Source organism: Dendrobates tinctorius, unplaced genomic scaffold (assembly GCF_039654945.1).
Source record: "Dendrobates tinctorius isolate UK_male_01 unplaced genomic scaffold, ASM3965494v1 ptg000049l, whole genome shotgun sequence".
NCBI lineage: Eukaryota > Metazoa > Chordata > Amphibia > Anura > Dendrobatidae > Dendrobates > Dendrobates tinctorius.
Genome location: NW_027361717.1, coordinates 13278665 through 13302885, shown reverse-complemented (window position 1 = coordinate 13302885; position 24221 = coordinate 13278665). Strand labels below are relative to the sequence as shown.

The following is a 24221-nucleotide window of genomic DNA, read 5'->3' as shown; positions in this document are numbered from 1 at the left end:
GGGCCCCCTCAGGGCGATCTTCCCCTCTGCCCTCCCGGAAGCTAAGCTATTGCCGAGGGAGCACGGAAAGGTGAAAAATGCCAGGGGTAAGGAAGTAGACATGTATAGGGATGCCAACACTATGCTAAGAGTGGTGGCACTATTTGTGAGGAGATGGCTCCCACTTCACAGGTAGGACTGTGATATATGAGACCAGATCTGCATTGAAATGGGCAGAGGTGAGTATTTTTTATGTTAGGCCATTATACAGTATGGAGCATCATATGAGGCCATTATACAGTAAGGAGTATCATGTGGAGTCATTATACAGTATGGAGAATATGTGGTGCCATTATACAATATGGAGCATTATGTGGGACCATTATATAGCATGGAGCATCATGTGGGGCTATAATACTACATGGAGCACTATGATCGGCCATTATACAGTATAGAGCATCATGTGGGGCCATTATACAGAATGGAGCACTATAGGGAGTCATTATACAGTATGGAGCATCATGTGGGGCCATTATACAGTATGGAGCATCAAGTGGGGTCATTATATAGTATGGGGCACTATGTGGGGCCATTATACAGTATGGGACATAATGGAGGGCCATTAGACAGAATGGAGCACTATGTGGGCACAATATACAGTATGAAGCGCTATGTGGGCACATTATACAGTATGAAGCGCTTTGTGAGCCATTATACTGTGTAGAGCAGTAAGTGTGGCAATTATACTGTATGGAGCACAACATGAGGCCTATTATACTGTATGGAGCATTATGTGGGGCCATTATACTGTATTGAAGGCAATTCAGAGCCCCATTTTACTGTATGGAGCACTATGTGTGACCCATTACACTTTATTCAGGACTATATGGGGCCCATTATACTCTATGGAGAACTATGTGGGGCCCATTTCACTGTATGGTGGACTATGTGGAGCCATCATACTGTATAGAGGACTTTTTGTGCCCATAATACTGTATGGAGAGTTGTGTGGGGATTACAGTTGGAGAATTTTACTGTGATGGGGTAACCATTCTTTGTGGTGGGGAAATGGGGGAGGAGGTGCAGTAGGGTCATCAAACTGCGCATGTTGGAATTCAATGTGTGGGTATCATATTGTGTTTGGAGCCCTTTTGTTTGTTTCACACTTTATTATCTGTTTTATTCAAGTTTTTTTATCTATTAAAATTTAAATTAGTGCATTAGGCCATATGCTTTTTCCTGCTCTTACATAACATATTATATTATTCCACTATAATTGCAAAAGTGAATAGTTTTATTTGATAAGGAAAAGCTTCCTCAATTGTAGACTTTCTTTTAACAAATATCAAGGTTGGCCCGAAACTTTGTACAAGCTTTTAACTTTGGTCTTCGGTGTATTTGAGTTTGACATCCATGACTTAAAGGGTTATTCTCATCATGGTAAATGCTTATAATTGCAAAGAGGTTGTAAAAACAAACAACTTTGCAATTTTACTTTTGATTTGAAATCCTCTCCATTCTCAAGATCAGACCTCCACTTAAATCGGTGGCTAGTATCTTAGGCTTGGAGTGCAGTGCTTTTACAAGCTCTTTGATATAGACTCTATTGCGTGCTACTGTTCAAGTTGTTTTTCTAATCTAAAACCTCAGTATTAAGATAAAATTGCCGTGTTGACACCTTGCTATAAAAAAGTATGTTTTGGATTGCAGTTTGGGCACTTGGTCGCTAAAAGGATCACCAGCACTGCTCTAGACTGTTAGCAGTGTACTGAAAGCTGCAGATAGGTAACTCTGGTACTGGAAACCACAAGCATCCTGGAGACTGTTGACAGGTTGCAGAGTTGCTGTGAACAGACAAACTACACTGCTCAAAAAAATAAAGGAAACACTTAAACAACAGAATATATCTCCAAGTAAATGAAACTTCTGTGAAATCAAACTGTCCACTTAGGAAGCAACACTGTTTGACAATCAATTTCACATGCTGTTGTGCAAATGGAATAGACAACAGATGGAAATTATTGGCAATTATCAAGACACCCTCAATAAAGGAGTGGTTCTGCAGGTGGGGACCACAGACCACATCTCCGTACCAATGCTTTCTGGCTGATGTTTTGGTAATTTTTGAATGTTGGTTGTGCTTTCACACTCGTGGTAGCATGAGACGGACTCTACAACCCACACAAGTGGCTCAGGTAGTGCAGCTCATCCAGGATGGCACATCAATGCGATCTGTGGCAAGAAGCTTTGCTGTGTCTGTCAGCGTAGTGTCCAGAGGCTGGAGGCGCTACCATGAGACAGGCCAGTGCACCAGGAGATGTGGAAGGGGCCGTAGGAGGGCAACACCCCAGCAGCAGGACCGCTACCTCCGCCTTTGTGCAAAGAGGAACAGGAAAAGCACTGCCAGAGCCCAAAATGATCTCCAGCAGGCCACAAATGTGCATGTGTCTGCACAAACGGTTAGAAACCGACTCCATGAGGATGGTCTGAGTGCCCGACGTCCACAGATGGGGGTTGTGGTCACAGCCCAACACCGTGCGGCCCTTCAAAGAAATGCCACCCCACACCATTACTGACCCACTGCCAGAAAGCATTGGTTGTTTAAGGGTTCCCTTTATTTTTTTGAGCAGTGTATAAGTCATATTAGGTGTGAGTGTTGGGAGACCTTATAAAGGTCTAGGAAGATCAAGACATGGGAGCATGCCGGGCTACTTGCAAAGCCCCATGTGGAGCACAAAAAAGTTTAGCAGGCTGGAGTAAAGCGAGCAAAGCCCAGATCCAGGACAAGTATGTAACATGTATATTGACGTCATATGTTGGGAAGGTGTTAAAACCGTATACAACTAATGCCCAAAGTTCTTAACGTTACTTATAAAAAGGCTTCTATGGCAGATGCTCAAACAATATCTATGCATTTTTTATTTAACAAATTGTTCTGGTACAGTAAGTTTCATTTATAATTCTTTTTACTCTCATTTAACTAAATTTATGTAAATCTTTTGACATCTTTTCTCACTCTATTTGGATGCCACTTCTTGTTTTATGCCATTTTTCCCCTTGTACACTTTATAACTACATTTCTTTGACTTTTTTTGTTTTCTAGTCTGACAACATATGCTTCAGAAATGTTAAAATCATTGAGGTTTATAATCTTCTTGCTCCTACTGATAACCATCGGCTTCTTTTATGGAATCACCTACAGAGAGAATATCTTGCCTTATATGTCTTTTATCTCAGGAGGTAAAAAATTAGATGGATCCTTTATGCTAATAGGTCAAGTTTTCAATCCTATAAATGGATGGGAAGAGATTACAACTATATCGAGTACCAAAGCATCAAGTATTAAGGAAAATGCATTATTGGAGACCATCAGTACGTCTTCCAGCACAACGGAGAACATTGCTCCCACGTCTCCATCTGAAATATTAATGGAAGGTGATGGGATCATATATTTGGAAACTACAGATCGAATGCAACCTCCATCACTAGTTTTGTGTGCCATTGAGTCAGCAGCTCGTGTATACAAAAACCGACCAGTGGCTTTTTTCTTGAAAGGATTAAATAGCACCAATATTGAAGAAACGGTGAAGAGACATTTCCCAGTTCTCTCATCCCTGAGGAACGTTTACTTCTTCCCTCTGGAGATGGAAGAACTGTTTACTGACACACCACTTCACTCCTGGTATCAGAAGGTAAAGTGCAGAAAATTCTGATTATTACTAAGTGTTATGCAGTTAATTTGACCAAATGTAAAGCAGTCTTTTGTCTGGTTAGTCTAAGTTCGGATTTGCGGATGTCACAGCTGCGGAGGGCTGCATAGTTCCTCCGTGAAGCTCCACCCACTGCCTCACCTCCTCCATTCAGCTCTGCCTACGTCTGCATGTAGCCTGCATACCTTTCTTTAACAATGGGTATGCAGGCCATGTGGATGTATGCGGATGCGTTGTTTGGATGCTGCGGCAACCTGCGTCGAACGCAACATGTTGCATTTTGTTGCAGTCGCTGCAGCGTCAAAACGACCCATGTGGACGCATCCACATACAGCCACATGACCTGAGTACCCAATCTTAAAGATAGATATGCAGGCTGAATGCAGACGTAGGCGGAGCTGAATAGAGGAGGTGCAGCAGTGGGTGGAGCTTCATGGAGGAAGTACGCAGCCATCCGCAGCTCTGACATCCGCAAATCTGAACCTAGCCTTAGGCATATTCAAGTTGTGTAGGCACAGCGATGCCTCTTCTGAAGGCATTGCTTCAAATGGTGTGACCCTGAGACTTGTGGCCACAGTGAATCTAAAAGGGAACCTGTCATTTCCCCAAATGCTTTTAACCAGAAGACATAGGGTAAATATACATATAGTGTTTCAATTCTGCCAGAACGCCTTATTGAAATCACGGCTGTCAGGAAAAACTGAACTTTATTCCTCTCATGCATTGCAGTACTGTGTATGGTTTGGACTGATTCAATTTCAGGTCCCACTCATTTAGGATAGGAGCGGTGATGGGATGTGATCTCTTCTGTAATGTGCTTAGAGTCTGAGTGATTTTGTCCGTATGTCAAAACAATTTTGTTTTTGTTTTTTTAAATAAAAGTGGTATGAGTGGTGTTCATCCTAGTTAATAATCAGGAGTTTTGTGTTGTTTCCTTTTCTTCTTTCAGATTACTGGTTTGCATGATTGGCCATTCTTATGCTGTGTTGTGAGCATTGAGGGTCAATGCCAAACTATCAAGCCATCAGCTGGGCCTCATGAGAGAAGAGCCAGTGGTTTGGTGGATTGGGGTTAGTGGTATGTTGTGGCCGAGACTCAGGTCTGCGTTATATTTCCATGCAAGCCTGGCCAGGCCCCCAGACATTTTACTAACCCACGCTGGTGGCAATGATCTGGGCGTTAGTTCTTCCAGGGATTTGAATTGTGACATTAAATTTGATTGTTTGCTTCTCATGACTTCCTACCCTCACCTTGCTTTGGTCTGGTCCGAGATTGTTGTCTGGCTTGCATGTAAACATGGCCAGTCAATTGAGCATTTGAACAAGGCCTGTGTCAAAGTTAATTGAGAAGTAGCTTGCTTCTTGTTAAGGAATGGCTATAGTGCTGAAGGTTCTGCCACAAGAGGATATGTGACAAGATTGGGTTCATTTGTCACCTTTTGGAGTTGACATTTGGGTTTTGTGGCAGAGGGAAGGTCTTGGAACAGCAGTTTAGGTGTGGAGGGATATGCATGCCTAAGAATTCATGTATGCCTTTTATGGAAGAAAGGGGTTTGGGAAGCAAATTGGTGGTATCATAAAGGGTGAGCATACAGGACCCGTTTTTGTAGAGTCAGTCCCCTCCCCCTTTTATAAGTGTTACTTGGGGGGGTCCCTATTGAGCTGAGGTCTCAGAGTGACAAACAACAAGGTATTATTCAGCTGAGGGGTCCTCAAATTGGTCTAATGCTGTGGGGGCAAAGAGGATTCACTCATGGTTCCAGGTTTTATTGGTTGAGCTTCCAAAGACCCTTTCCTTATATTTAAGTATAAGTAATAATATTGTTAATGTTATTTATAAAGGCTGCTGTGGCCATTTTATCCAAACTTATAGTGCTTGTAGTTTTGGTAGGATTTAAGGGGGATGAGATAACAGAAAAAAGGGCGGGTCTAGGTAATTTTGAGTTTGGTAAGATTGAGGTCAGCTATTCCTCAGTCAAGTAGGACTCAGGGATCTTATTGCGACCAGAAGAGGCTAAAAAGGAATGCCTCATGACTAGAGATGAACGAATATGTTCAAAAACCGTTCCCCAAATAATAAATAGGCATGAATATGGCACATTCGGATTTGTTATCAGAAACACAATTAGCAAATTGTGGCTAGCCAGTCTGGACGCAAGAAACATCCACAATGTCCCGACACAACGACTTGTGTCATTTGCTGCCTAAATCACATGTTCCTCTCTATGTGAAGAGTGGCCATCTTGTTTTAGTGCCATTTTCTCAATATAACAGAGCAGTGAGGCAGCTCCTGACGATGGGCCTGGGTGCTGATAGATTTTAGCTAATTAGCTAGGCGGTTGTTTCTAAGTCAGATAGTTTAGATAGCTAGTGTCCTGTATAGCTGTGAAATCTACCTTCCAGAAGATTTTTTTTTCTTTTTTTGTGCCACTACTGAGGTCCACAGACAAAGACAGTAGGACTCATTTCATAGAAGTGTGTTGTGCACTGCTTCTATTGTGCTCCATGCACGAGAAGACCTTTCTTATTTTTTCAGTTGCTAAATGTGATACAGCAAGGCACATGTCACTTTCTCATTTAGTGGCAATGGCACTGTTCTGTGATTTGAGCTGTTGGCCAGAAGAAATAATTTTTTGGCAGTTGCTACCGTGATTCAGCATGCTATATCTCTATCTATTGTGGTGAAATTCTACTATCTGCATAGCTCATGCAGATTTTTTTTTTTCAAAAACTCTGTTCCTAAACATGATACAGCCCACCATATCCCACCTTGTCATTTAGTGGCAGTGAAATTTTTTTGTGTGTAGAGCTGTTGCACAGTAAAAAAAAACATTTTGGGCAGCTGCTAACGTGTTACAGCATGCCATATTCCACCTTGTCATTTAGCAAGGGTGAAATTAAGCTGTCTTTAGAGCTCATGCTGATTAAAAAAAAATTATGCTGTTGCTAATTTTGATACAGCCAGCCATATCCCATGCTGTAATTTTGTGGTGGTGAAGTTATTCTGTGTGTAGAGCTGCTGCGGAGGAAAAAACTATTTTTTTGGCTGCTACTAACGTGATTCAGCATGCCGTATCCCACCTTGTCATTCAATGGCAGTAAAATTCAGCTGTCTGTATAGTTCATGCAGATTAAACAAAACATTTTATTTCTGTTACAAATGAGATACAGCACGCCATATCCCACCTTGTTAGTGGTGGTGAAATTAAGCTGTCTGCAAAGCTCATGCAGATTTAAAGAAAAATTAATTCTGTTGCTAAATGTGATACAGCCCACCATATACCACATTGTAATTTTGTGGTGGTGAAATTGTTCTGTGGGCAGAGCTGCTGCACAGTGACATTATTTTTTTTTGCTGTGGCTAACGTAATTCAGCATGCCATATTCCACCTTGTCATTTAGTGGCAGTGAAATTCAGTTGTCTGGATAGCTCATGGAGATAAAAAAAAATTTCTGTTACAAATGTAATTAAGCTCGCCATATCCCACATTATCATTTAGTGGCGGTGAAAGTAAGCTGTCTGCAGAGCTCATGCAGATTAAAAAAAAAATTATGTTACAAACGTGAAACAGCAGGCTAGATCTGAGTTTAAAATTGTTTTGAGCATATTTTCGATTGTATAGAGACCTCATCCACAGTTAAAAAAATACTTTCTTCTGTTAGTAACGTTATACAGTAGGCTAGATGTCAGTTTTAAATTTTTGGGTACTGATATTTGTTCTGTTTGTTACTTCCTGTCATGGATCACACTCTGTGGGTATCTACAGGCTGTTTATTACATGAGGTAATGCATCGTTTTGATGGTGCGGCGACCGCAACAAAATGCAACACGCTGCGTTTGGTGCAGGTCGCCGCACCGTCAAAACGACGTATGCGGAGGCATCTGCATACATCGGCATAGCCTGCATACCCAATGCTAAAGATAGGCACGTAGGCCGCATGCCGATGTAGGCGGAGCTGAACGGAGGAGGTGCGGCAGTGGGCAGAGCTTCACAGAGGAAGTCCGCATCCATCCGCAGCTCTGCCATACGCTAGTGTGAAACTTGCCTTACAGATGTAGGCCTGGTGCTCTCAGAGCTGTGCCAAATTCAGTAAACACATTTTAAGCAGACCCAACTTGGAGACCGAATATTTCCACACATTTTGGGCAGATACCACAAAAAAGTGGCATCAATTTCTATGTATTTATTTTTTAATCACTTATATAGCGCTAATAATTCCACATTTCTTTACAGGCATTTACAGACATTAGTAGCACTCTCCCCATTGGGATTAACAGTCTAAATTTCCTATTAGTATGTCTTTGGGGCATGGGAAGAAAAATGAGTACTGGGAGGAAATGCTTGCAAACACAGGAAGAACATACAAACTCTTTGCAAATGTTGTCCTTGGTGGGGTTGGAACCCAGCAATCCAGTGCTACAAGTCTGTTAATGTTTTTGCATTGATGACTCAATGTTCTGGGGGTTGGAAATCTATCAATACAATGCACCTGTGAGACTGGAGTGCTCTGGGAGTTGAACCCTCAGGACCGCGACAGCGAACCTCCCTCGGGCGAGCTGCCAAGGTGTACCACCCCCTATACAGGGAGCGTTAGGGGCAGGCCCAGGGGAGACTATCGCCGCGGAAGCTGATACCTGGGAACAGCTGGAGGGAAACACTGGCGGGCAGAGAGAAGGCGACGACCACAGGGGAGACTGCTGTAGCCGTGGGGACGGAGGTTGACGGCAAGGGAGGTGACAGGAACAGGCTCTGGGAAGGACGCTGGAACAGGCGGACACAAGCTGGAACGGTCTGGACCTAGAAGGGAACACAGAGAGGTAACAGGTGGAGGACCAGCGGAGGCCAGGAGGGGTACAAAGCGCAGGAACAGAGGAAACGCTGGAGAACGTGGACCCGAGATCAAGCATGAACCACAATTGATAATCAGGCTCAGAGCATGGGGTGAGACTGCCTGATATAGTGCACGCTGCAGGACTTCCGGGTCAGGTGCACCAGCATCATGGAGGCCAAGGGATAGGGCAGCTCAGTCTGGGAGAGGCGTGCCTAGATGTGCGCCTGCATACCTGACAGTGGGCAGAGACCGGCCGCAGGACAGGAAGGGAGGAGGCTGATTGACAGGCGCCTGCAGTGGGGGCGGGCCGAGAGAGCCAGGAGTGCTGGGAAGCCCTGGACGGCACAGAGACACGGGAGGCTGCAGGAGCCTCCGGCGCTGTGACAGGAGAAGCTGCAGCAGAGGTGGCCAGAGCAGCGGCTGCAGGAGCAGGGACAGCAGGAGCCGTGGCAGAGGCGACCAGAGCAGAAGCCGCGGGGAGAGCGGGAGCCATGGAACGGGAGGTAGGCGTGACAGCACACTGTGTGCCTCACTGCTGTATTGGTAAAAAGCACTGTTGAGATTGTATTCAAGCTTGTTTTCATACTGCAGCATGGACGCGTCCCTTTCCAGGTGGGGTGTGGGGCAACTGACAAAATTTAGTTTTGTAAACAGACTGGCAACCAAGTAGCGAGCGCTATTTTGAATCCTAACAATTTGGGCAACAATCATGGTGTGAATAGTGCTGCAAGAAGGCGCTCCATTGGTCAGTCTCTTTTATGAGGTACAAGTCCATAGTGTGTTGATGGCAGGAGTACTTGAGCTTCTTTCCTTAATCCCCTCCTAGCAAGCATGGATAACAGAGAGGGAATCATTATCATCTTCATCTGCTAACTGTTATGCGTACCATCACCTCTTACTCCTCGTCCTTATCCTTGTCCTTCTCCATTTGTTCTTCCCATGGCCACCGCCTGTGAGATGACAGACCTGAACTTAGAGATATTTTTAACCTTTAAGACATCATCCTCTGCTTCCACATCTTCCCTTGGTCCACAACCACATCCTCCCACAGACTATTCAAAGTGTGCTCCACCATGCAGATGACAGTAATAGTGATTCTGATCATGGAATTCTCAGCGCTAAGCATCTTAGTAGCCATTTCAAAAACCTGCAGAAAGGAGCAGAGATCCTTCATCTGTGTCCACTCTGCAAGTGTGAATTGCACTACGTCCTTACTGCGTTGTGCCAGGCTATGGAACATGTCATACTGCACAAGGTCTTGGCACTGCAACATGTGCAGAGTAGAAATCCACGGTATAGTCATTGCATATAAACCGGTTTATCGGTAGGCTGAAAGAACTCTATACCAACTTGAGTGGAATGGTGAAAGTGTGCACACAGTGATAGTGTTTTCTACAACAGCGCATTCAGGCTGGAACAGTGGTGGAGGAATTGCTGTATCATCAGGTTGAGGATGTGAGCCATTCAAGGCACGTGTGAGAGGTTGCCACAGTGTAGGGCTGCCACCAGGTTTGCACCATTATGGCACACAGCCTTCCCTGCCTCCAGATTGAGTGAAGAGAGCAATTGCGCAAAATCAGAATGAATAGCTGTCCACAACTGTTCATTTGTATGTCTGTAATCGCCAAGGCATATTAATTTAAACACTGCCTGATTGCGGTGAGCCTTGGCTGCGCAGTACGGAGGTGGGGGGGATTCTCTCTGCAGTGTTGGAACATGTGTCTCATTAACCCCTTCCTGCCATCCCACGTACTATCCCGTCCATGGGACCTGGGCCCCTATGCCCATGGACGGGATAGTACGTCTCAGCGATCAGCGGCGCCCACGTGGTGAGCGCCGCTGATCGCGGCCGGGTGTCAGCTGATTATCACAGCTGACACCCGGCACAATGTATCAGGGGCGGTCACGGACCGACCCCGACACGTTAACCCCTTGCACACCGCGATCAAACACGATCGCGGTGTACCGGGAGTTAAAGGGAAGCATCGGCAGGGAGGGGGCTCCCTCCGTGCTTCCCTGAGCCCACCACGGCAGCGCAATGTGCAGCGCTGCTGCGGGGGACTCTTTCCCTACAGGCCCCCGGATCCAAGATGGCGACGGGGGCCTGTAGGGAGCTGACTTCCTCACTGCCTGCAAAGCGCAGGCATGAGGAAGTCTGCAGAACTGCCTGTGACAGATTGCTGATCTGTCACAGTGATCTGTGATGTGACAGATCAGCGATCTGTCACAGGACAGTGATGTCCCACATGGGACTATGTAATAAAGTAAAAAAAAATTAAAAAAAGTGTAAAAATAATTTTAAAAAAATCGCTAAATAAATTAGTAAAAAAAAAAAAAATATTCCCCAATAAATTCATTTTTTGAAAATAAAAAAAAACAATAAAAGTACACATATTAGGTATCACCGCGTCCGCAACGACCCGCCCTATAAAACTGTCCCATTAGTTAACCCCTTTAGTGAACCCCTTAAAAAATAAAAATAAAAAACGAAGCAAAAAATGATTTATTATTATACCGCCAAACAAAAAGTGTAATAACGCGCGATCAAAAAGACGCATATAAATATCCATGGTAACGCTGAAAACGTCATCTTGTCCCGCAAAAAACGAGCCACCACACAGCATCATCAGCGAAAAAATAAAAAAGTTATAGCTCGCAGAATAAAGCGATGCAAAAATAATTATTTTTTATATAAAATAGTTTTCATTGCATAAAACCGACAAAACATAAAAAAACGACCTAAATGAGGTATCGCTGTAACCATACTGACCCGAAGAATAAAACCGCTTTATCAATTTTACCGCACGCGGAACGGTGTAAACGCACTCCCCCAAAAGAAATTCATGGAACGCTGGTTTTTGTTCATTCTGCGTCCCAAAAATCGGAATAAAAAGCGATCAAAAAATGTCACGTGCCCGAAAACGGTACTGATAAAAATGTCAACTCGTCCCGCAAAAAATAAGACCTCACATGACTCGGTGGGTCAAAATACGGAAAAATTATAGCTCTCAATATGTGGTGATGCAAAAACTATTTTTACAATAAAAAGCGTCTTTTAGCGTGCGACAGCCGCCAAACATAAAAACCGCCTTAAATAGTAAATCAAACCCCCCGTTATCACCCCCTTAGTTAGGGAAAAATAATAAAACTAAAAAAAATGTATTTATTTCCATTTTTCCATTAGGGTTAGGGCTAGGGTTAGGGCTAGGGTTAGGGTTAGGGCTTGGGTTAGGGCTAGGGTTAGGGCTGATATTAGGGTTAGGGGTGTGTTGGGGTTCGGGTTGGAGATAGAATTGGGGGTTTCCACTGTTTGGGCACATCAGGGGCTCTCCAAATGCAACATTGCGTCTGATCTCAATTCCAGCCAATTCTGAGTTGAAAAAGTCATATGGTGCTCCTTCCCTTCCAAGCTCTGCCATGCGCGCAAACAGTGTTTTACCCCCAACATGTAGGGTATCAGCCTACTCAGGACAAATTGCAAAACAATTTTTGGGGTCCAATTTCTCCTGTTACCCTTAGGAAAATAAAAAATTGGGGGCAAAAATATCATTTTTGTGGAAAAAAATGATTTTTTTATTTTCATGTCCGAGCATTATAAACTTCTGTGAAGCACTTGGGGGTTCAAAGTGCTCACCACACATCTAGATAAGTTCCGTGGGGGGGTCTAGTGTCCAAAATGGGGTCACTTGTGGGGAGTTTCAATAGTTTAGGTACATCAGGGGCTCTCCAAACGCACATGACACCCGCAGACCATTCCATCAAAGTCTGCATTCCAAAACGTCACTGCTTCCCTTCCGAGCCCCGACGTGTGTCCATACAGTAGTTTTCTCCCACATATGGGGTGTCAGCGTACTCATGACAAATTGGACAACAACTTTTGGGGTTCAATTTCTCCTGTTACCCTTGGGAAAATGAAAAAATTGGGGACTAATTGATCATGTTTGTGGAAAAAATACGATTTTTTTATTTTCATGCCCGGGCATTATAAACTTCTGTGAAGCCCTTGGGGGTTCAAAGTGCTCACCACACATCTAGATAAGTTCCTTAGGGGTTCTCGTTTCCAAAATGGGGTCATTTGTGGGTGTTTCCACTGTTTAGGTACTTTAGGGGCTCTCCAAAGGCAACATGACACCCGCAGACCATTCCATCAAAGTCTGCATTCCAAAACGTCACTACTTCCCTTCCGAGCCCTGACATGTGTCCATACAGTAGTTTTCTCCCACATATGGGGTGTCAGCGTACTCAGGACAAATTGGACAACAACTTTTGGGGTTCAATTTCTCCTGTTACCCTTGGGAAAATAAAAAAATTGGGGACTAATTGATCATGTTTGTGGAAAAAATACGATTTTTTTATTTTCATGCTCTGGCATTATAAACTTCTGTGAAGCCCTTGGGGGTTCAAAGTGCTCACCTCACATCTAGATAAGTTCCTTAGGGGGTCTAGTTTTCAAAATGGGGTCATTTGTGGGGGGTTTCCACTGTTTAGGTACATTAGGGGCTCTCCAAAGGCAACATGACACCCGCAGACCATTCCATCAATGTCTGCATTCCAAAACGTCACTACTTCCCTTCCAAGCCCCGACGTGTGCCCATACAGTAGTTTTCTCCCACATATGGGGTGTCAGCATACTCAGGACAAATTGGACAACAACTTTTGCGGTCCAATTTCTCCTGTTACCCTTGGGAAGATAAAAAAAATGGTGACTAAAAGATCATGTTTGTGGAAAAAATATGAATTTTTTATTTTCACGCCCGGGCGTTATAAACTTCTGTGAAGCACTGGGGGATTCAAAGTGCTCACCACACATCTAGATAAGTTCCTTGGGGGGTCTAGTTTACAAAATGGTGTCATTTGTGGGGGGTTTCCACTGTTTAGGTACATCAGGGGTTTTCCAATCGCGACATGGTGTCCGATCTCAATTCCAGCCAAAAACGTCAAATGGCGCTGCTTCCCTTCCGAGCTCTGCCATGCGCCCAAATAGTGGTTTACCCCCACATGTGGGGTATCAGCGTACTCAGGACAAATTGCACAATAACTTTTAGGGTGCTGTTACCCTTGGAAAAATAAGAATTGAGGGTGAAAAGATCATTTTTGTGGAAAAAATATGATTTTTTAATTGTATGGCTTTATGTTATAAACTTCTGTGAAGCCCTTGGGGGTTCAAAGTTCTCACCACATAAGTTCCTTAGGGGGTCTAGTTTCCAAAATGGTGTCATTTGTGGGGGGTTTCCACTGTTTAGGTACATCAGGGGTTTTCCAATCGCGACATGGTGTCCGATCTCAATTCCAGCCAAAAATGTCAAAGGGCGCTGCTTCCCTTCCGAGCTCTCCCATGCGCCCAAATAGTGGCTTACCCCCACGTGGGGTATCAGCGTACTCAGGACAAATTGCACAATAACTTTTAGGGTGCTGTTACCCTTGGAAAAATAAGAATTGAGGGTGAAAAGATCATTTTTGTGGAAAAAATATGATTTTTTAATTGTATGGCTTTATGTTATAAACATCTGTGAAGCCCATGGGGGTTCAAAGTTCTCACCACACATCTAGATAAGTTCCTTAGGGGGTCTAGTTTCCAAAATGGTGTCATTTGTGGGGGGTTTCCACTGTTTTGGTACATCAGGGGTTTTCCAATCGCGACATGGTGTCCGATCTCAATTCCAGCCAAAAACGTCAAATGGCGCTGCTTCCCTTCCGAGCTCTGCCATGCGCCCAAATAGTGGTTTACCCCCACATGTTGGGTATCAGGGTACTAAGGACAAATTGCACAATAACTTTTAGGGTCCTGTTACCCTTGGGAAAATAAAAATTGGGGTGAAAAGATCATTTTTGTGGAAAAAATATGATTTTTTAATTGTACCGCTGTACGTTATAAACTTCTGTAAAGCCCTTGTGGGTTCAAAGTTCTCACCACATATCTAGATAAGTTCCTTGGGGGGTCTAGTTTCCAAAATGGGGTCACTTGTAGGGGGTTTCCACTGATTAGGTACATCAGGGACTCTCCAAACGTGACATGGCGTCCAATCAGAATTCCAGCCAATTTTGCATTGAAAAAGTGAAACGGCGCTCCTTCCATTCTGAGCTCTGCCATGCGCCGAAACAGTCGTTCCCCCCCACATATCAGGTATCAGCGTACTCAGGACAAATTGCACAATAACTTTTGAAGTCCAATTTCTCCTGTTACCCTTGGTAAAATAAAAAAAAATTGAACCTGAAGTATTTTTTTTATGAAAAAAAGTTAGATGTTCATTTTTTTTTAAATATTCAAAAAAATTCCTGTGACGCACCTAAAGGGTTAATAAACTTCTTGAATGTGGTTTTGAGCACCTTAAGGGGTGCAGTTTTTAGAATGGTGTCACTTTTGGGTATTTTCTATCATCTAGACCCCTCAAAGTGGCTTCAAATGTGATGTGGTTCTAAAAATAAAATGGTGTTGTAAAAATGAGAAATCGCTGGTCAACTTTTAACCCTTATAACTTCCTAACAAAAAAAAATTTTGGTTCCAAAATTGTGCTGATGTAAAGTAAACATGTGGGAAATGTTAGTTATCAAGTTTTTTGTGTGCCGTATCTCTGTGATTTAAGGGCATAAAAATTCAAAGTTGGAAAATTGCGAAATTTTCAAAATTTTCGCCAAATTTCCGTTTTTCTCACAAATAAACGCAAGTTATTTGAATGAAATTTTACCACTAACATGAAGTACAATATGTCACGAGAAAACAATGTCAGAATAACCGGGATCCATGGAAGCGTTCCAGAGTTATGACCTCATAAAGGTACAGTGGTCAGAATTGTAAAAATTGGCCCGGTCATGAAAGTGCAAACCACCCTTGGGGGTGAAGGGGTTAAGGCAAGTAGGATCTACAATCTCATCGTCATCCTCTCTGTTCTCACACTCCTCACCCTGAGCCTCTCCCTCCCCTTTCTGCCCTGACACCACAGTACAGTCCACATGTGCCTCTGGTATCTGAGTCTCATCAGGATCACCTCCACCCCTGGTGGTCAACATCTGGTGACAAGGATCAGGATTCTGTACTTTGTCCAGCCCCGAATCCAACATTAAAAATTTTGGGCATTGGTGCAGATGCTTTCCTTCTCTGGATTCTGTGGTTCTTCAGAGTAGACCTTTGATGCCCGTGGAATACAATGTGTGAAAACTCTACAGAATAGGCCATCTGAGGTTCCCCGCAGTCAGTTTGGCATTTTTGACTCAGGGGGGGAAACAAGGGTGATTACGGTGCAATCTCTGAGGATTCTACTGTGTGTGATGTTAAGGTGGAGAAAGAGAAGCAGAGCAACTTAATGCAGCACCTGCTATCCACTAGAGCACATGCTCTTTCTGAGCCTCATCTACAAGGAGTACCAAAGTTTGGCTGCCAAGGAAAGGGAGTGGAGTAGGCCAGCTAGTAACAGATGTTGTCAGTGGTCTTTAGACGAGACGGTGTTTGTTCAGTTGAGCTTTCATTCACTTTAACAACTAACAAACGTAGACGTCGAACACCAAGCATATTCCCCATTTCACCATGACTTTGCTTTTTCCCACTCACGTTGTAAGTAGCCTTCCCCTTGTGTACCCTGCTGTTTCACAACCTTAAGCCCACAGCTGTCGGTCACCTGTCACTAAATGAACAATCACTATATATTTTCTTAGATAGTGTGCCTGAACAACACTGTTATGCCTAACAATTTTTCAGTGGAAATCTGGCCTTCTGATTTGCCACTGAAACACAGTTTTAGTACAAATGATTTGGAGTAGCTAACTGGGGCTCATGGCTGCGAAACCATATTAGGCCTAACAATTTTTACATGGAAATCTGGCCTTCTGATTTGCCACTGAAACACAGTTTTAGCACAAATGATTTGGAGTAGCTAAGTGAGCCTCATAGCTGTACCACTATACATTATTAGGCTTAACCAGGGGCAGACACTGACAGCTTGGGGCCCCTGTGCAAGAAATGTGTCTGGGCCCCCTTCCTTTTATGGTGACAAAGCTACACATATATATGGGTCGCCCCTCACACCCAGGGCAGCGGGGTAATCGGTACCGGGCCGGTGTCAGGGGGAATGTGTCACAGCAGCGGCGACCCGGTCCGTGGCCCTGGGCGCCCAATATCAATGGCGGTGATATTAATGGTGCTAAGGTTTAATTGAATAGTTCGTGACGCCACCCGTGGTGTTTGGCAAGTATGGTGGTAAGCCAATGCTGCATGCAGATCTGCTGGGACTGATGGTGTAGTGCAGCAAAGATGGTATAGCTCCCCACATGTGGAGCTGTAGTCCCAGGGCAGTGTAGGTGCAATGGATGAGGAGAGGCGCAGAATGGTATAGATGCTGGTACCCAGATGTAGCGGTGCTGAAGGTGTTAGCAACGAATGAATGGAAGGCACCAGGGCTTGCAGTTTCAAAGCTTTACTCACAGTTCGTGGTACCCACTGGTGCCTGCCTCCGTGCCGTGTCCTCCGGGGTAGAGACTCAATCAACCTCCCGGGCAAGTCAGGGTTCTCCTCTCCAACACTCCGCCAATGTGTGCCTTTCCTGAACGACTCCTCTATTGCGCCTTTTGGTGTGATGAACTCCAGTACCGTAGTTCTCTGGAATTCCTCCTGTCAGATGTTCCTAGAACCTTACTTGTAGGACAGACAGCTGTAGCCTCTATCGGGGACTCCTCTCAGAGTCCTGACTCGCTAATCGGTTGCTGTTGTGTCCCAAGTCTTGGATGGGAGTAGTGCATTTACAGCCAACTACTCCACCGGTGTCTGCTGCAGACCATACAACCTCGGGGACCGGGCCCCGGCCTTGCGCTGAGAACCTATAGGCAGGGTTCCTCTTCCAACCCACAACTCCTCTCTGTTCTCTTACTCCTTCGTTCCGCGCTGTTCCTTCTCTCTCTTATGGAAGCTTAGGTTGCAGGTCTATGTCTTTCTCCTTCTCTTCTCTTTCCTGTGCCAGCTGGCTCAGATCACTGAGGCAGCTGCAGCACTCTTTCTAAACTAAACTCAAACTAACTTCAGAACTGAACTTCTCTGGGACTCACCCCAGACTGACCTTCTGTCGGACTGACTGACTGACTGACCTACTATTCTCAGCTTTCCCCCTCTTATATACTAACTCCACCCACCTCCCAGCACATCTCGTGTTACGAAGCAGGGTTCCACGAAGGGTGCTCTGCTGCCCCCAGCCTGAAGCTGCTAGGCGGACCTACTGAACTATCCTGTGTATGGGATGCAGGTGTTGGAGTCTGGAAAAGAGTTCCCAACTTACCTAGTTGGTGGGGCACTACACCTTAGGAGAAGGTGCAGTACCTTTGTGGAGACTGAGCCTCAGGGGCGCCACATATATATATATATATATATATATATACTGATCAAATAAATTAAGGGAACACTTAAACAACAGAATATAACTCCAAGTAAAGCAAACTTCTGTGAAATCAAACTGTCCACTAAGGAAGCAACACTGATTGACAATCAATTTCACATGCTATTGTGCAAATGGAATAGACAACAGATGGAAATTATTGGCAATTATCAAGACACAATCAATAAAGGAGTGGTTCTGCAGGTGGGGACCACAGACCACATCTCAGTACCAATGCTTTTAGGCTGATGTTTTGGTCACTTTTGAATGTTCATTGTGATTTCACATTCGTGGGAGCATGAGACGGACTCTACAACCCACACAAGTGGCTCTGGTAGTGCAACTCAATCAGGTTGGCACATCAATGCGAGCTGTGGCAAGAAGGTTTTCTGTGTCTGTCAGCATAGTGTCCAGAGGCTGGAGGCGCTACCAGGAGACAGGCCAGTACACCAGGAGATGTGGAGGGGGCCATAGGAGGGTAACAACCCAGCAGCAGGACCGCTACCTCCACCTTTGTGCAAGGAGGAACAGGAGGAGCACTGCCACAGCCCTGCAAAATGACCTCCAGCAAGCCATAAATGTGCACGTGTCTGCACAAACGGTTAGAAACCGACTCCATGAGGAAGATCTGAGTGCCTGACATCCACAGGTGGGGGTTGTGCTCACAGCTCAGCACCATTCAGGATAGTTGGCATTTGCCACAGAACACCAGGATTGGAACATTCGCAACTGGCACCCTGTGCTCTTCACAGATGAAAGCAGGTTCACTCTGAGCACATGTGACAGACGTGACAGTCTGGAGACAGTTTGGAGAGTGATCTGCTGCCTGCAACATCCTTCAGCATGACCAGTTTTTCAGTGGGTCAGTAAGGGTGTGGGGTGGCATTTCTTTGGAGGGCCGCACAGCCTTCCATGTGCTCGCCAGAGGTTGGTAACTAAGCGGATTGCAGACCCCTGATCCTATCCACACAACTAGCAGTAGCCGTGGAGTGTACCTACGATGATACTAGACGCCTCGACACAGCCGGAGAGCTAAATATGCCTAAAGCAAGAAAGGGGAAATCTAAACTGCCCTGTAGCAGACCCCAAAGGAATAGATAGCCCCCAAACATATATTGTCGGTGAGATAAGATGAAAACACAAACGCAGGTAGGAAAATAGACTGAGCAAACGATGGGGCCCACACTAACTAGACAGGACAGGAAAGGAAAGACACTGTCAGTAATCACACAAAAAACCCTGCAAAAAATGTCCAACATGTCTGATAGAAAAATACTGAAATCGCACGACTTCACCCACTATATCAGCACTCTGGTATATTCTGAAAGCAGAGCAAAAAGAGGCCAATCTAATAAGGGACAAAAACAAACTGGCACAAGCATTAACATATGGATGGAGATTCAGCACAGCACCAGTCGGAGCTGGCTGACCACACAAAACTGAAATAGATAAAACCACATCAAATGTGAACAATAGCAAAAGAACACTTAGCTGAGCATGCAGGGACAGAGCTGGAAACTAACACCTCAGGAGGCAGGAAAAAATCACCAGCAGGGATAGAGGGAGTCAGCTGTCTTAAATCCAGTCAGAAACTCCAGATCTCCAATCGTCCTCCTCATTATCAGGTGGCCAGCCTCTGTTAATCAGATCAGCTCCATTACCTCCAGTAACCACCAGAGGGAGCCTGGAAAGAGAACTCGCGACCCCTTTGTCAATATAACCAGCTCCACTACCTTCACTACTAAACAGAGGTAGGCCAGAAAGCGAATTCACAACAGTACCCCCCCTTGAGGATGGGTCGCCGAACCCTTATCCACGCCACCCAGCTGATCAGGATGGGCCCGGTGAAAAGCATGAACCAATCTATTGGCATGAATGTCAGAAGCAGAGACCCAAGAATTATTCTCCTGGCCATAACCCTTCCATTTGACCAAGTACTGGAGTCTCCGTCTAGCCAAACGAGAATCCAATATTTTCTCTACCTCATATTCCACATTGCCTTTAACAAATACAGGGTCAGGAGGCGCCGCCATAGGAACTATTGGCTCCACAAACCTCTTCAACAGAGATTTATGAACACGTTATTGATCTTAAACGTAACTGGAAGAGCCAATTGAAAAGAAGCAGGATTAAGAATCTCCAAAATCTTATAAGGTCCAATGAATCTTGGCTTGAACTTTGGAAACGCAACCTTCATATCACCTTCATATTCTTTGATGACAACCAAACCATAACACCCACTTTAAACCGTGGACCAATGGTCCTATGCCGGTTGGAAAACCGTTGGGCCTTTTCCTGAGAGAGGGACAACTTATCCACCACTTGGTCCAAAATCTGCTGCATTCTCTCTATCACAGTGTCCACACTTGGGCAGGTCAAAGATTCCACTTGCCCTGATGAAAAATCGAGGATGAAACCCAAAGTTACAGAAAAAGGGTGACATCAAAGAAGCAGAACTAGCTCTATTGCCTAGGGCGAATTCGGCCAAGGGCAAAAATGAGACCCAGTCATCCTGATCAGCGGATATAAAACATCTCAAATAGGACTCCAAAGTCTGGTTTGTTCTCTCAGTCTGCCCATTGGTCTGAGGATGAAATGCAGAGGAGAAAGATAACTGAATTCCCAGGTTGGAACAAAAAGCTCTCCAAAATCTGGAAACAAACTGGACTCCTCTGTCCGACACAATGCTCTCAGAAATCCCATGCAACCGAACCACCTGTTGTAAAAACAAGGGCATCAACTCTGAAGAAGATGGCAACTTTTAGAAGTCACCGGATCTTTTTGGGACAAAACGGCTCCAGCACCAATCTCAGAAGCATCTACCTCCACCTGAAATGGGAGTGAGATATCAGGTTGCCGTAGAACAGGAGCAGAAGTGAATCTCCGCTTAAGCTCCTGAAATGCCGAGACTGCCTCTGGAGACCAATTCACCACATCAGCGCCCTTTTTGGTCAGATCCGTCAGTGGTTTGACAATACCAGAAAAATTACTTATAAATTTACGATAGAAATTAGCAAAACCTAAAAACTTCTGGAGAGCCTTCAAAGAAGTGGGCTGAACCCAATCATAAATGGCCTGTACCTTGGCCGAGTCCATTTCAATAGTCGACGGGGACAAAATAAATCCCAAAAATGAAATCCTCTGTACACGAAAGAGGCACTTTGATCCCTTAACATACAGGGAATTTTCCCTCAAAATCCGGAACACAGTCCGGATATGTTCCACATGAGAATCACAATCACTGGAAAAGATCAAAATATCATCCAGATAAATGATCAAAAACATATCCACAAAGTCCCGGAAAATATCGTTCATAAAGGACTGGAAGACAGAAGGGGCATTAGAGAGCCCAAAAGGCATCACCAGGTACTCAAATGCCCCTCCGGAGTATTAAATGCCGTCTTCTATTCATCCCCGTGCTTGATGCGAATAAGATTATACGCCCCCCTGAGGTCAAGCTTGGTAAACAAGCAGGCACTTTTAACTCTGGAAAATAAATCAGAAATCAGGGGTAATGGGTACTGATATTTAACAGTGATTTTGTTAAGGGAATGATGGTCAATACAAGGCCTTAATGAACCATCTTTCTTGGCCACAAAAAAAAACCCCAGCACCTAAAGGTGAAGAGGATGGTTTAATATGACCCTTCTCCAACAACTCCTTGAAATAACATCGCATAGCATCATGTTCAGGTACCGATAAGTTGAAAAGCCGACCCTTGGAATATTTACACCTGGGCATTAACTCAATTGCACAGTCATAACTCCTATGAGAAGGCAAAGACGCAGACTTACTCAGACTTACTCTCACTAAATACATCAGAAAAATCAGCCAAATAATCAGGAATATCATGAGACTGGGGAGAGGTGGAGAAAACAGGAGTGTCACTAAGAACACACTGACAACCCCAACTCACCACAGACACAGATTTCCAATCCAAAACAGGATAATGAGTTTGCAACCAGGGAAAACCCAGAACAATAGTATCATGCAAATTGTGCAACACCAAAAAATTTACAATTTTCTTGGTGGTCCGGGGTGACCTGCATTATCACCTGGGTCCAAAACTGGGGTTTATTCTCCACCAAAGGAGTAGCATCAATACCCCTCAAAATGATAGGAGTCTGCTGGGGTATCATGGGAAAACCACAATGTTTAGCAAAGTCTAAATCCATCATAGTCAAAGCTGCTCCTGAATCTATAAAAGCCGTAGCGGAAAATGTAGACAAGGAGCAGATCAGAGTAATTGCCAAAAGGAACTTAGGCTGTACACTGCCCACAGCAAATCTGTGCGCAAAACGTTTTTCTCATTTAGGACAGACAGAAATAGTATGAGAGGCGTCTCCACAGAAAAAACACAGCTTATTATGCCTTCTAAACTCCTGACATTGCGCCCTAGACAAAACCCCATCACATTGCATGGGTTCAGATGTTCGTTCAAAAGGCGGCACCGCCTCTCGTGTAGTTTTACCTTCACGTAAATGCCGATCAACTTGAATGGCTAACGACATAGGATCATCAAGACCAGAGGGAACAGGAAATCCCACCATAACATCTTTTACGGTTTCTGCCAAACCCTTCCGAAAGAGCGCTGCTAAGGCACCGTCATTCCATATAGTAAGGACCGCCCACTTTCGGAATTTTTGACAGTATAACTCTGCACAATCCTGACCCTGGTTCAATGCCAATAGGGTTTTCTCAGCTTGATCAATAGCATTAGGCTCATCATACAACAACACCAAGGCTTGAAAAAATGCATCCACATAAGTCAGAATAGGGTCTCCTTGTGTTAGAGAAAAGCCCAATCCTGGGGATCGCCGCGCAGCAAGGAGATGACAATTTTAACCTGCTGCACAGAGCTCCCCAATGAGTTAGGCTTCAAGGCAAGAAATAGTTTATAATTATTTTTAAAATTCAAAAATTTAGACCGATCCCCAGAAAACACATCAGGAGTAGGGATTTTTGGTTCAACAGCAGATGATTGAGCGAGATAGACAGAAATTCCCCGCACTTCAGCAGTGAGCTGCTCAACACGATCAGACAATTGCTTAATCTTCATTAAAGAAAAAAATCCTCCTACGGCCCCAGAGGAAAAAATATATAAAAAAAATTCTGACACTTTTTTTTTTACAATTCTCTCCCTAGTACCCTAGAATCTGCAGTTTAGGCTGGTGATTGGGTCACCGAGGATGAGAGCAAGACCAGGCTAAGCCACAGAAAACCAGAGAGGTTGGTAACTAAGCAGATTGCAGACCCCTGATCCTATCCACACAACTAGCAGTAGCCGTAAAGCGTACCTACGATTATCCTAGATGCCTCGACAAAGCCGGAGAACTAAATAAGCCTAAAGCAAGATTGGGGAAATCTAAACTGCCCCAGAGCAGACCCCAAAGAAATAGATAGCCCCCAAACATATATTGTCGGTGAGACAAGATTAAAACACAATTGCAGGTAGGAAAATAGACTGAACAAACGATGGGGCCCACACTAACTAGACAGGACAGGAAAGGAAAGTCTCTGTCTGCAATCACACAAAAACCCTGCAAAAAATGCCCAACATGTCTGATAGAAAAATACTGAAGTCACTAGACTTCGCCCACTATATCAGCACTCTGGTATATTCTGAAAGCAGAGCAAAAAGAAGCCAATCTAATAAGGGACAAAAACAAACTGGCACAAGCAGTAACATAAGGATGGAAATTCAGCACAGCCCCAGCCGGAGCTGGCTGAACACACAAAACTGAAATAGACAAAACCAGATCAAATGTGAACAATAGCAAAAGAACACTTAGCTGAGCGTGCAGGGACTGAGCTGGAAACTAACACCTCAGGAGGCAGGAAAACATCACCAGCAGGGATAGAGGGAGTTAGCTGTCTTAAATCCAGTCAGAAACTCCAGTCATCCTCCTCATTATCAGGTGGTAGGCCTCTGTTAATTAGATCAGCTCCATTACCTCCAGTAACCACCAGAGGGAGCCTGGAAAGAGAACTCGCGACCCCTCTGTCAATATAACCAGCTCCACTACCTTCACTAGTAACCAGAGGTAGGCCAGAAAGCGAATTCACAATAATGCCCCCTGTGCCTCCAATCATGCCCCCAGTGTCTGCAATCCTGGCTCCAGTGTCCCAAATCCTGCCCCCTGTGCCTCCAATCCTGCCCCCATGACTTTTATCCTGCCCTGTGTCTCCAATCATACTCCCAGTGTCTCCATTCTGCCCCCTGCCTCCAATCCGTCCCAAGTGTATCCAATCCTGCCCCATGCCTCCAATCCAGCCTTGTGTCTCCATTCTGCCCCCGTTGCCTTCAATCATGCCCCCTGTGTCTCCATTCTGCCCCCTGTGCC

The 24221-nt window shown here is 44.7% G+C and overlaps 1 protein-coding gene across 1 annotated transcript in view; it reads left to right on the top strand.

The window, feature by feature from the left end:
* The first annotated feature begins 3104 nt into the window (after positions 1–3104).
* The window catches only part of LOC141091120 (alpha-1,4-N-acetylglucosaminyltransferase-like), a 41778-nt gene continuing 20661 nt past the window's right edge, over positions 3105–24221 (top strand). Inside the window, exon 1 of the mRNA XM_073576511.1 lies at positions 3105–3671. Within this exon, the coding sequence (XP_073432612.1) occupies positions 3105–3671 (567 nt within the window). The remainder of the gene's footprint in view (positions 3672–24221) is intronic.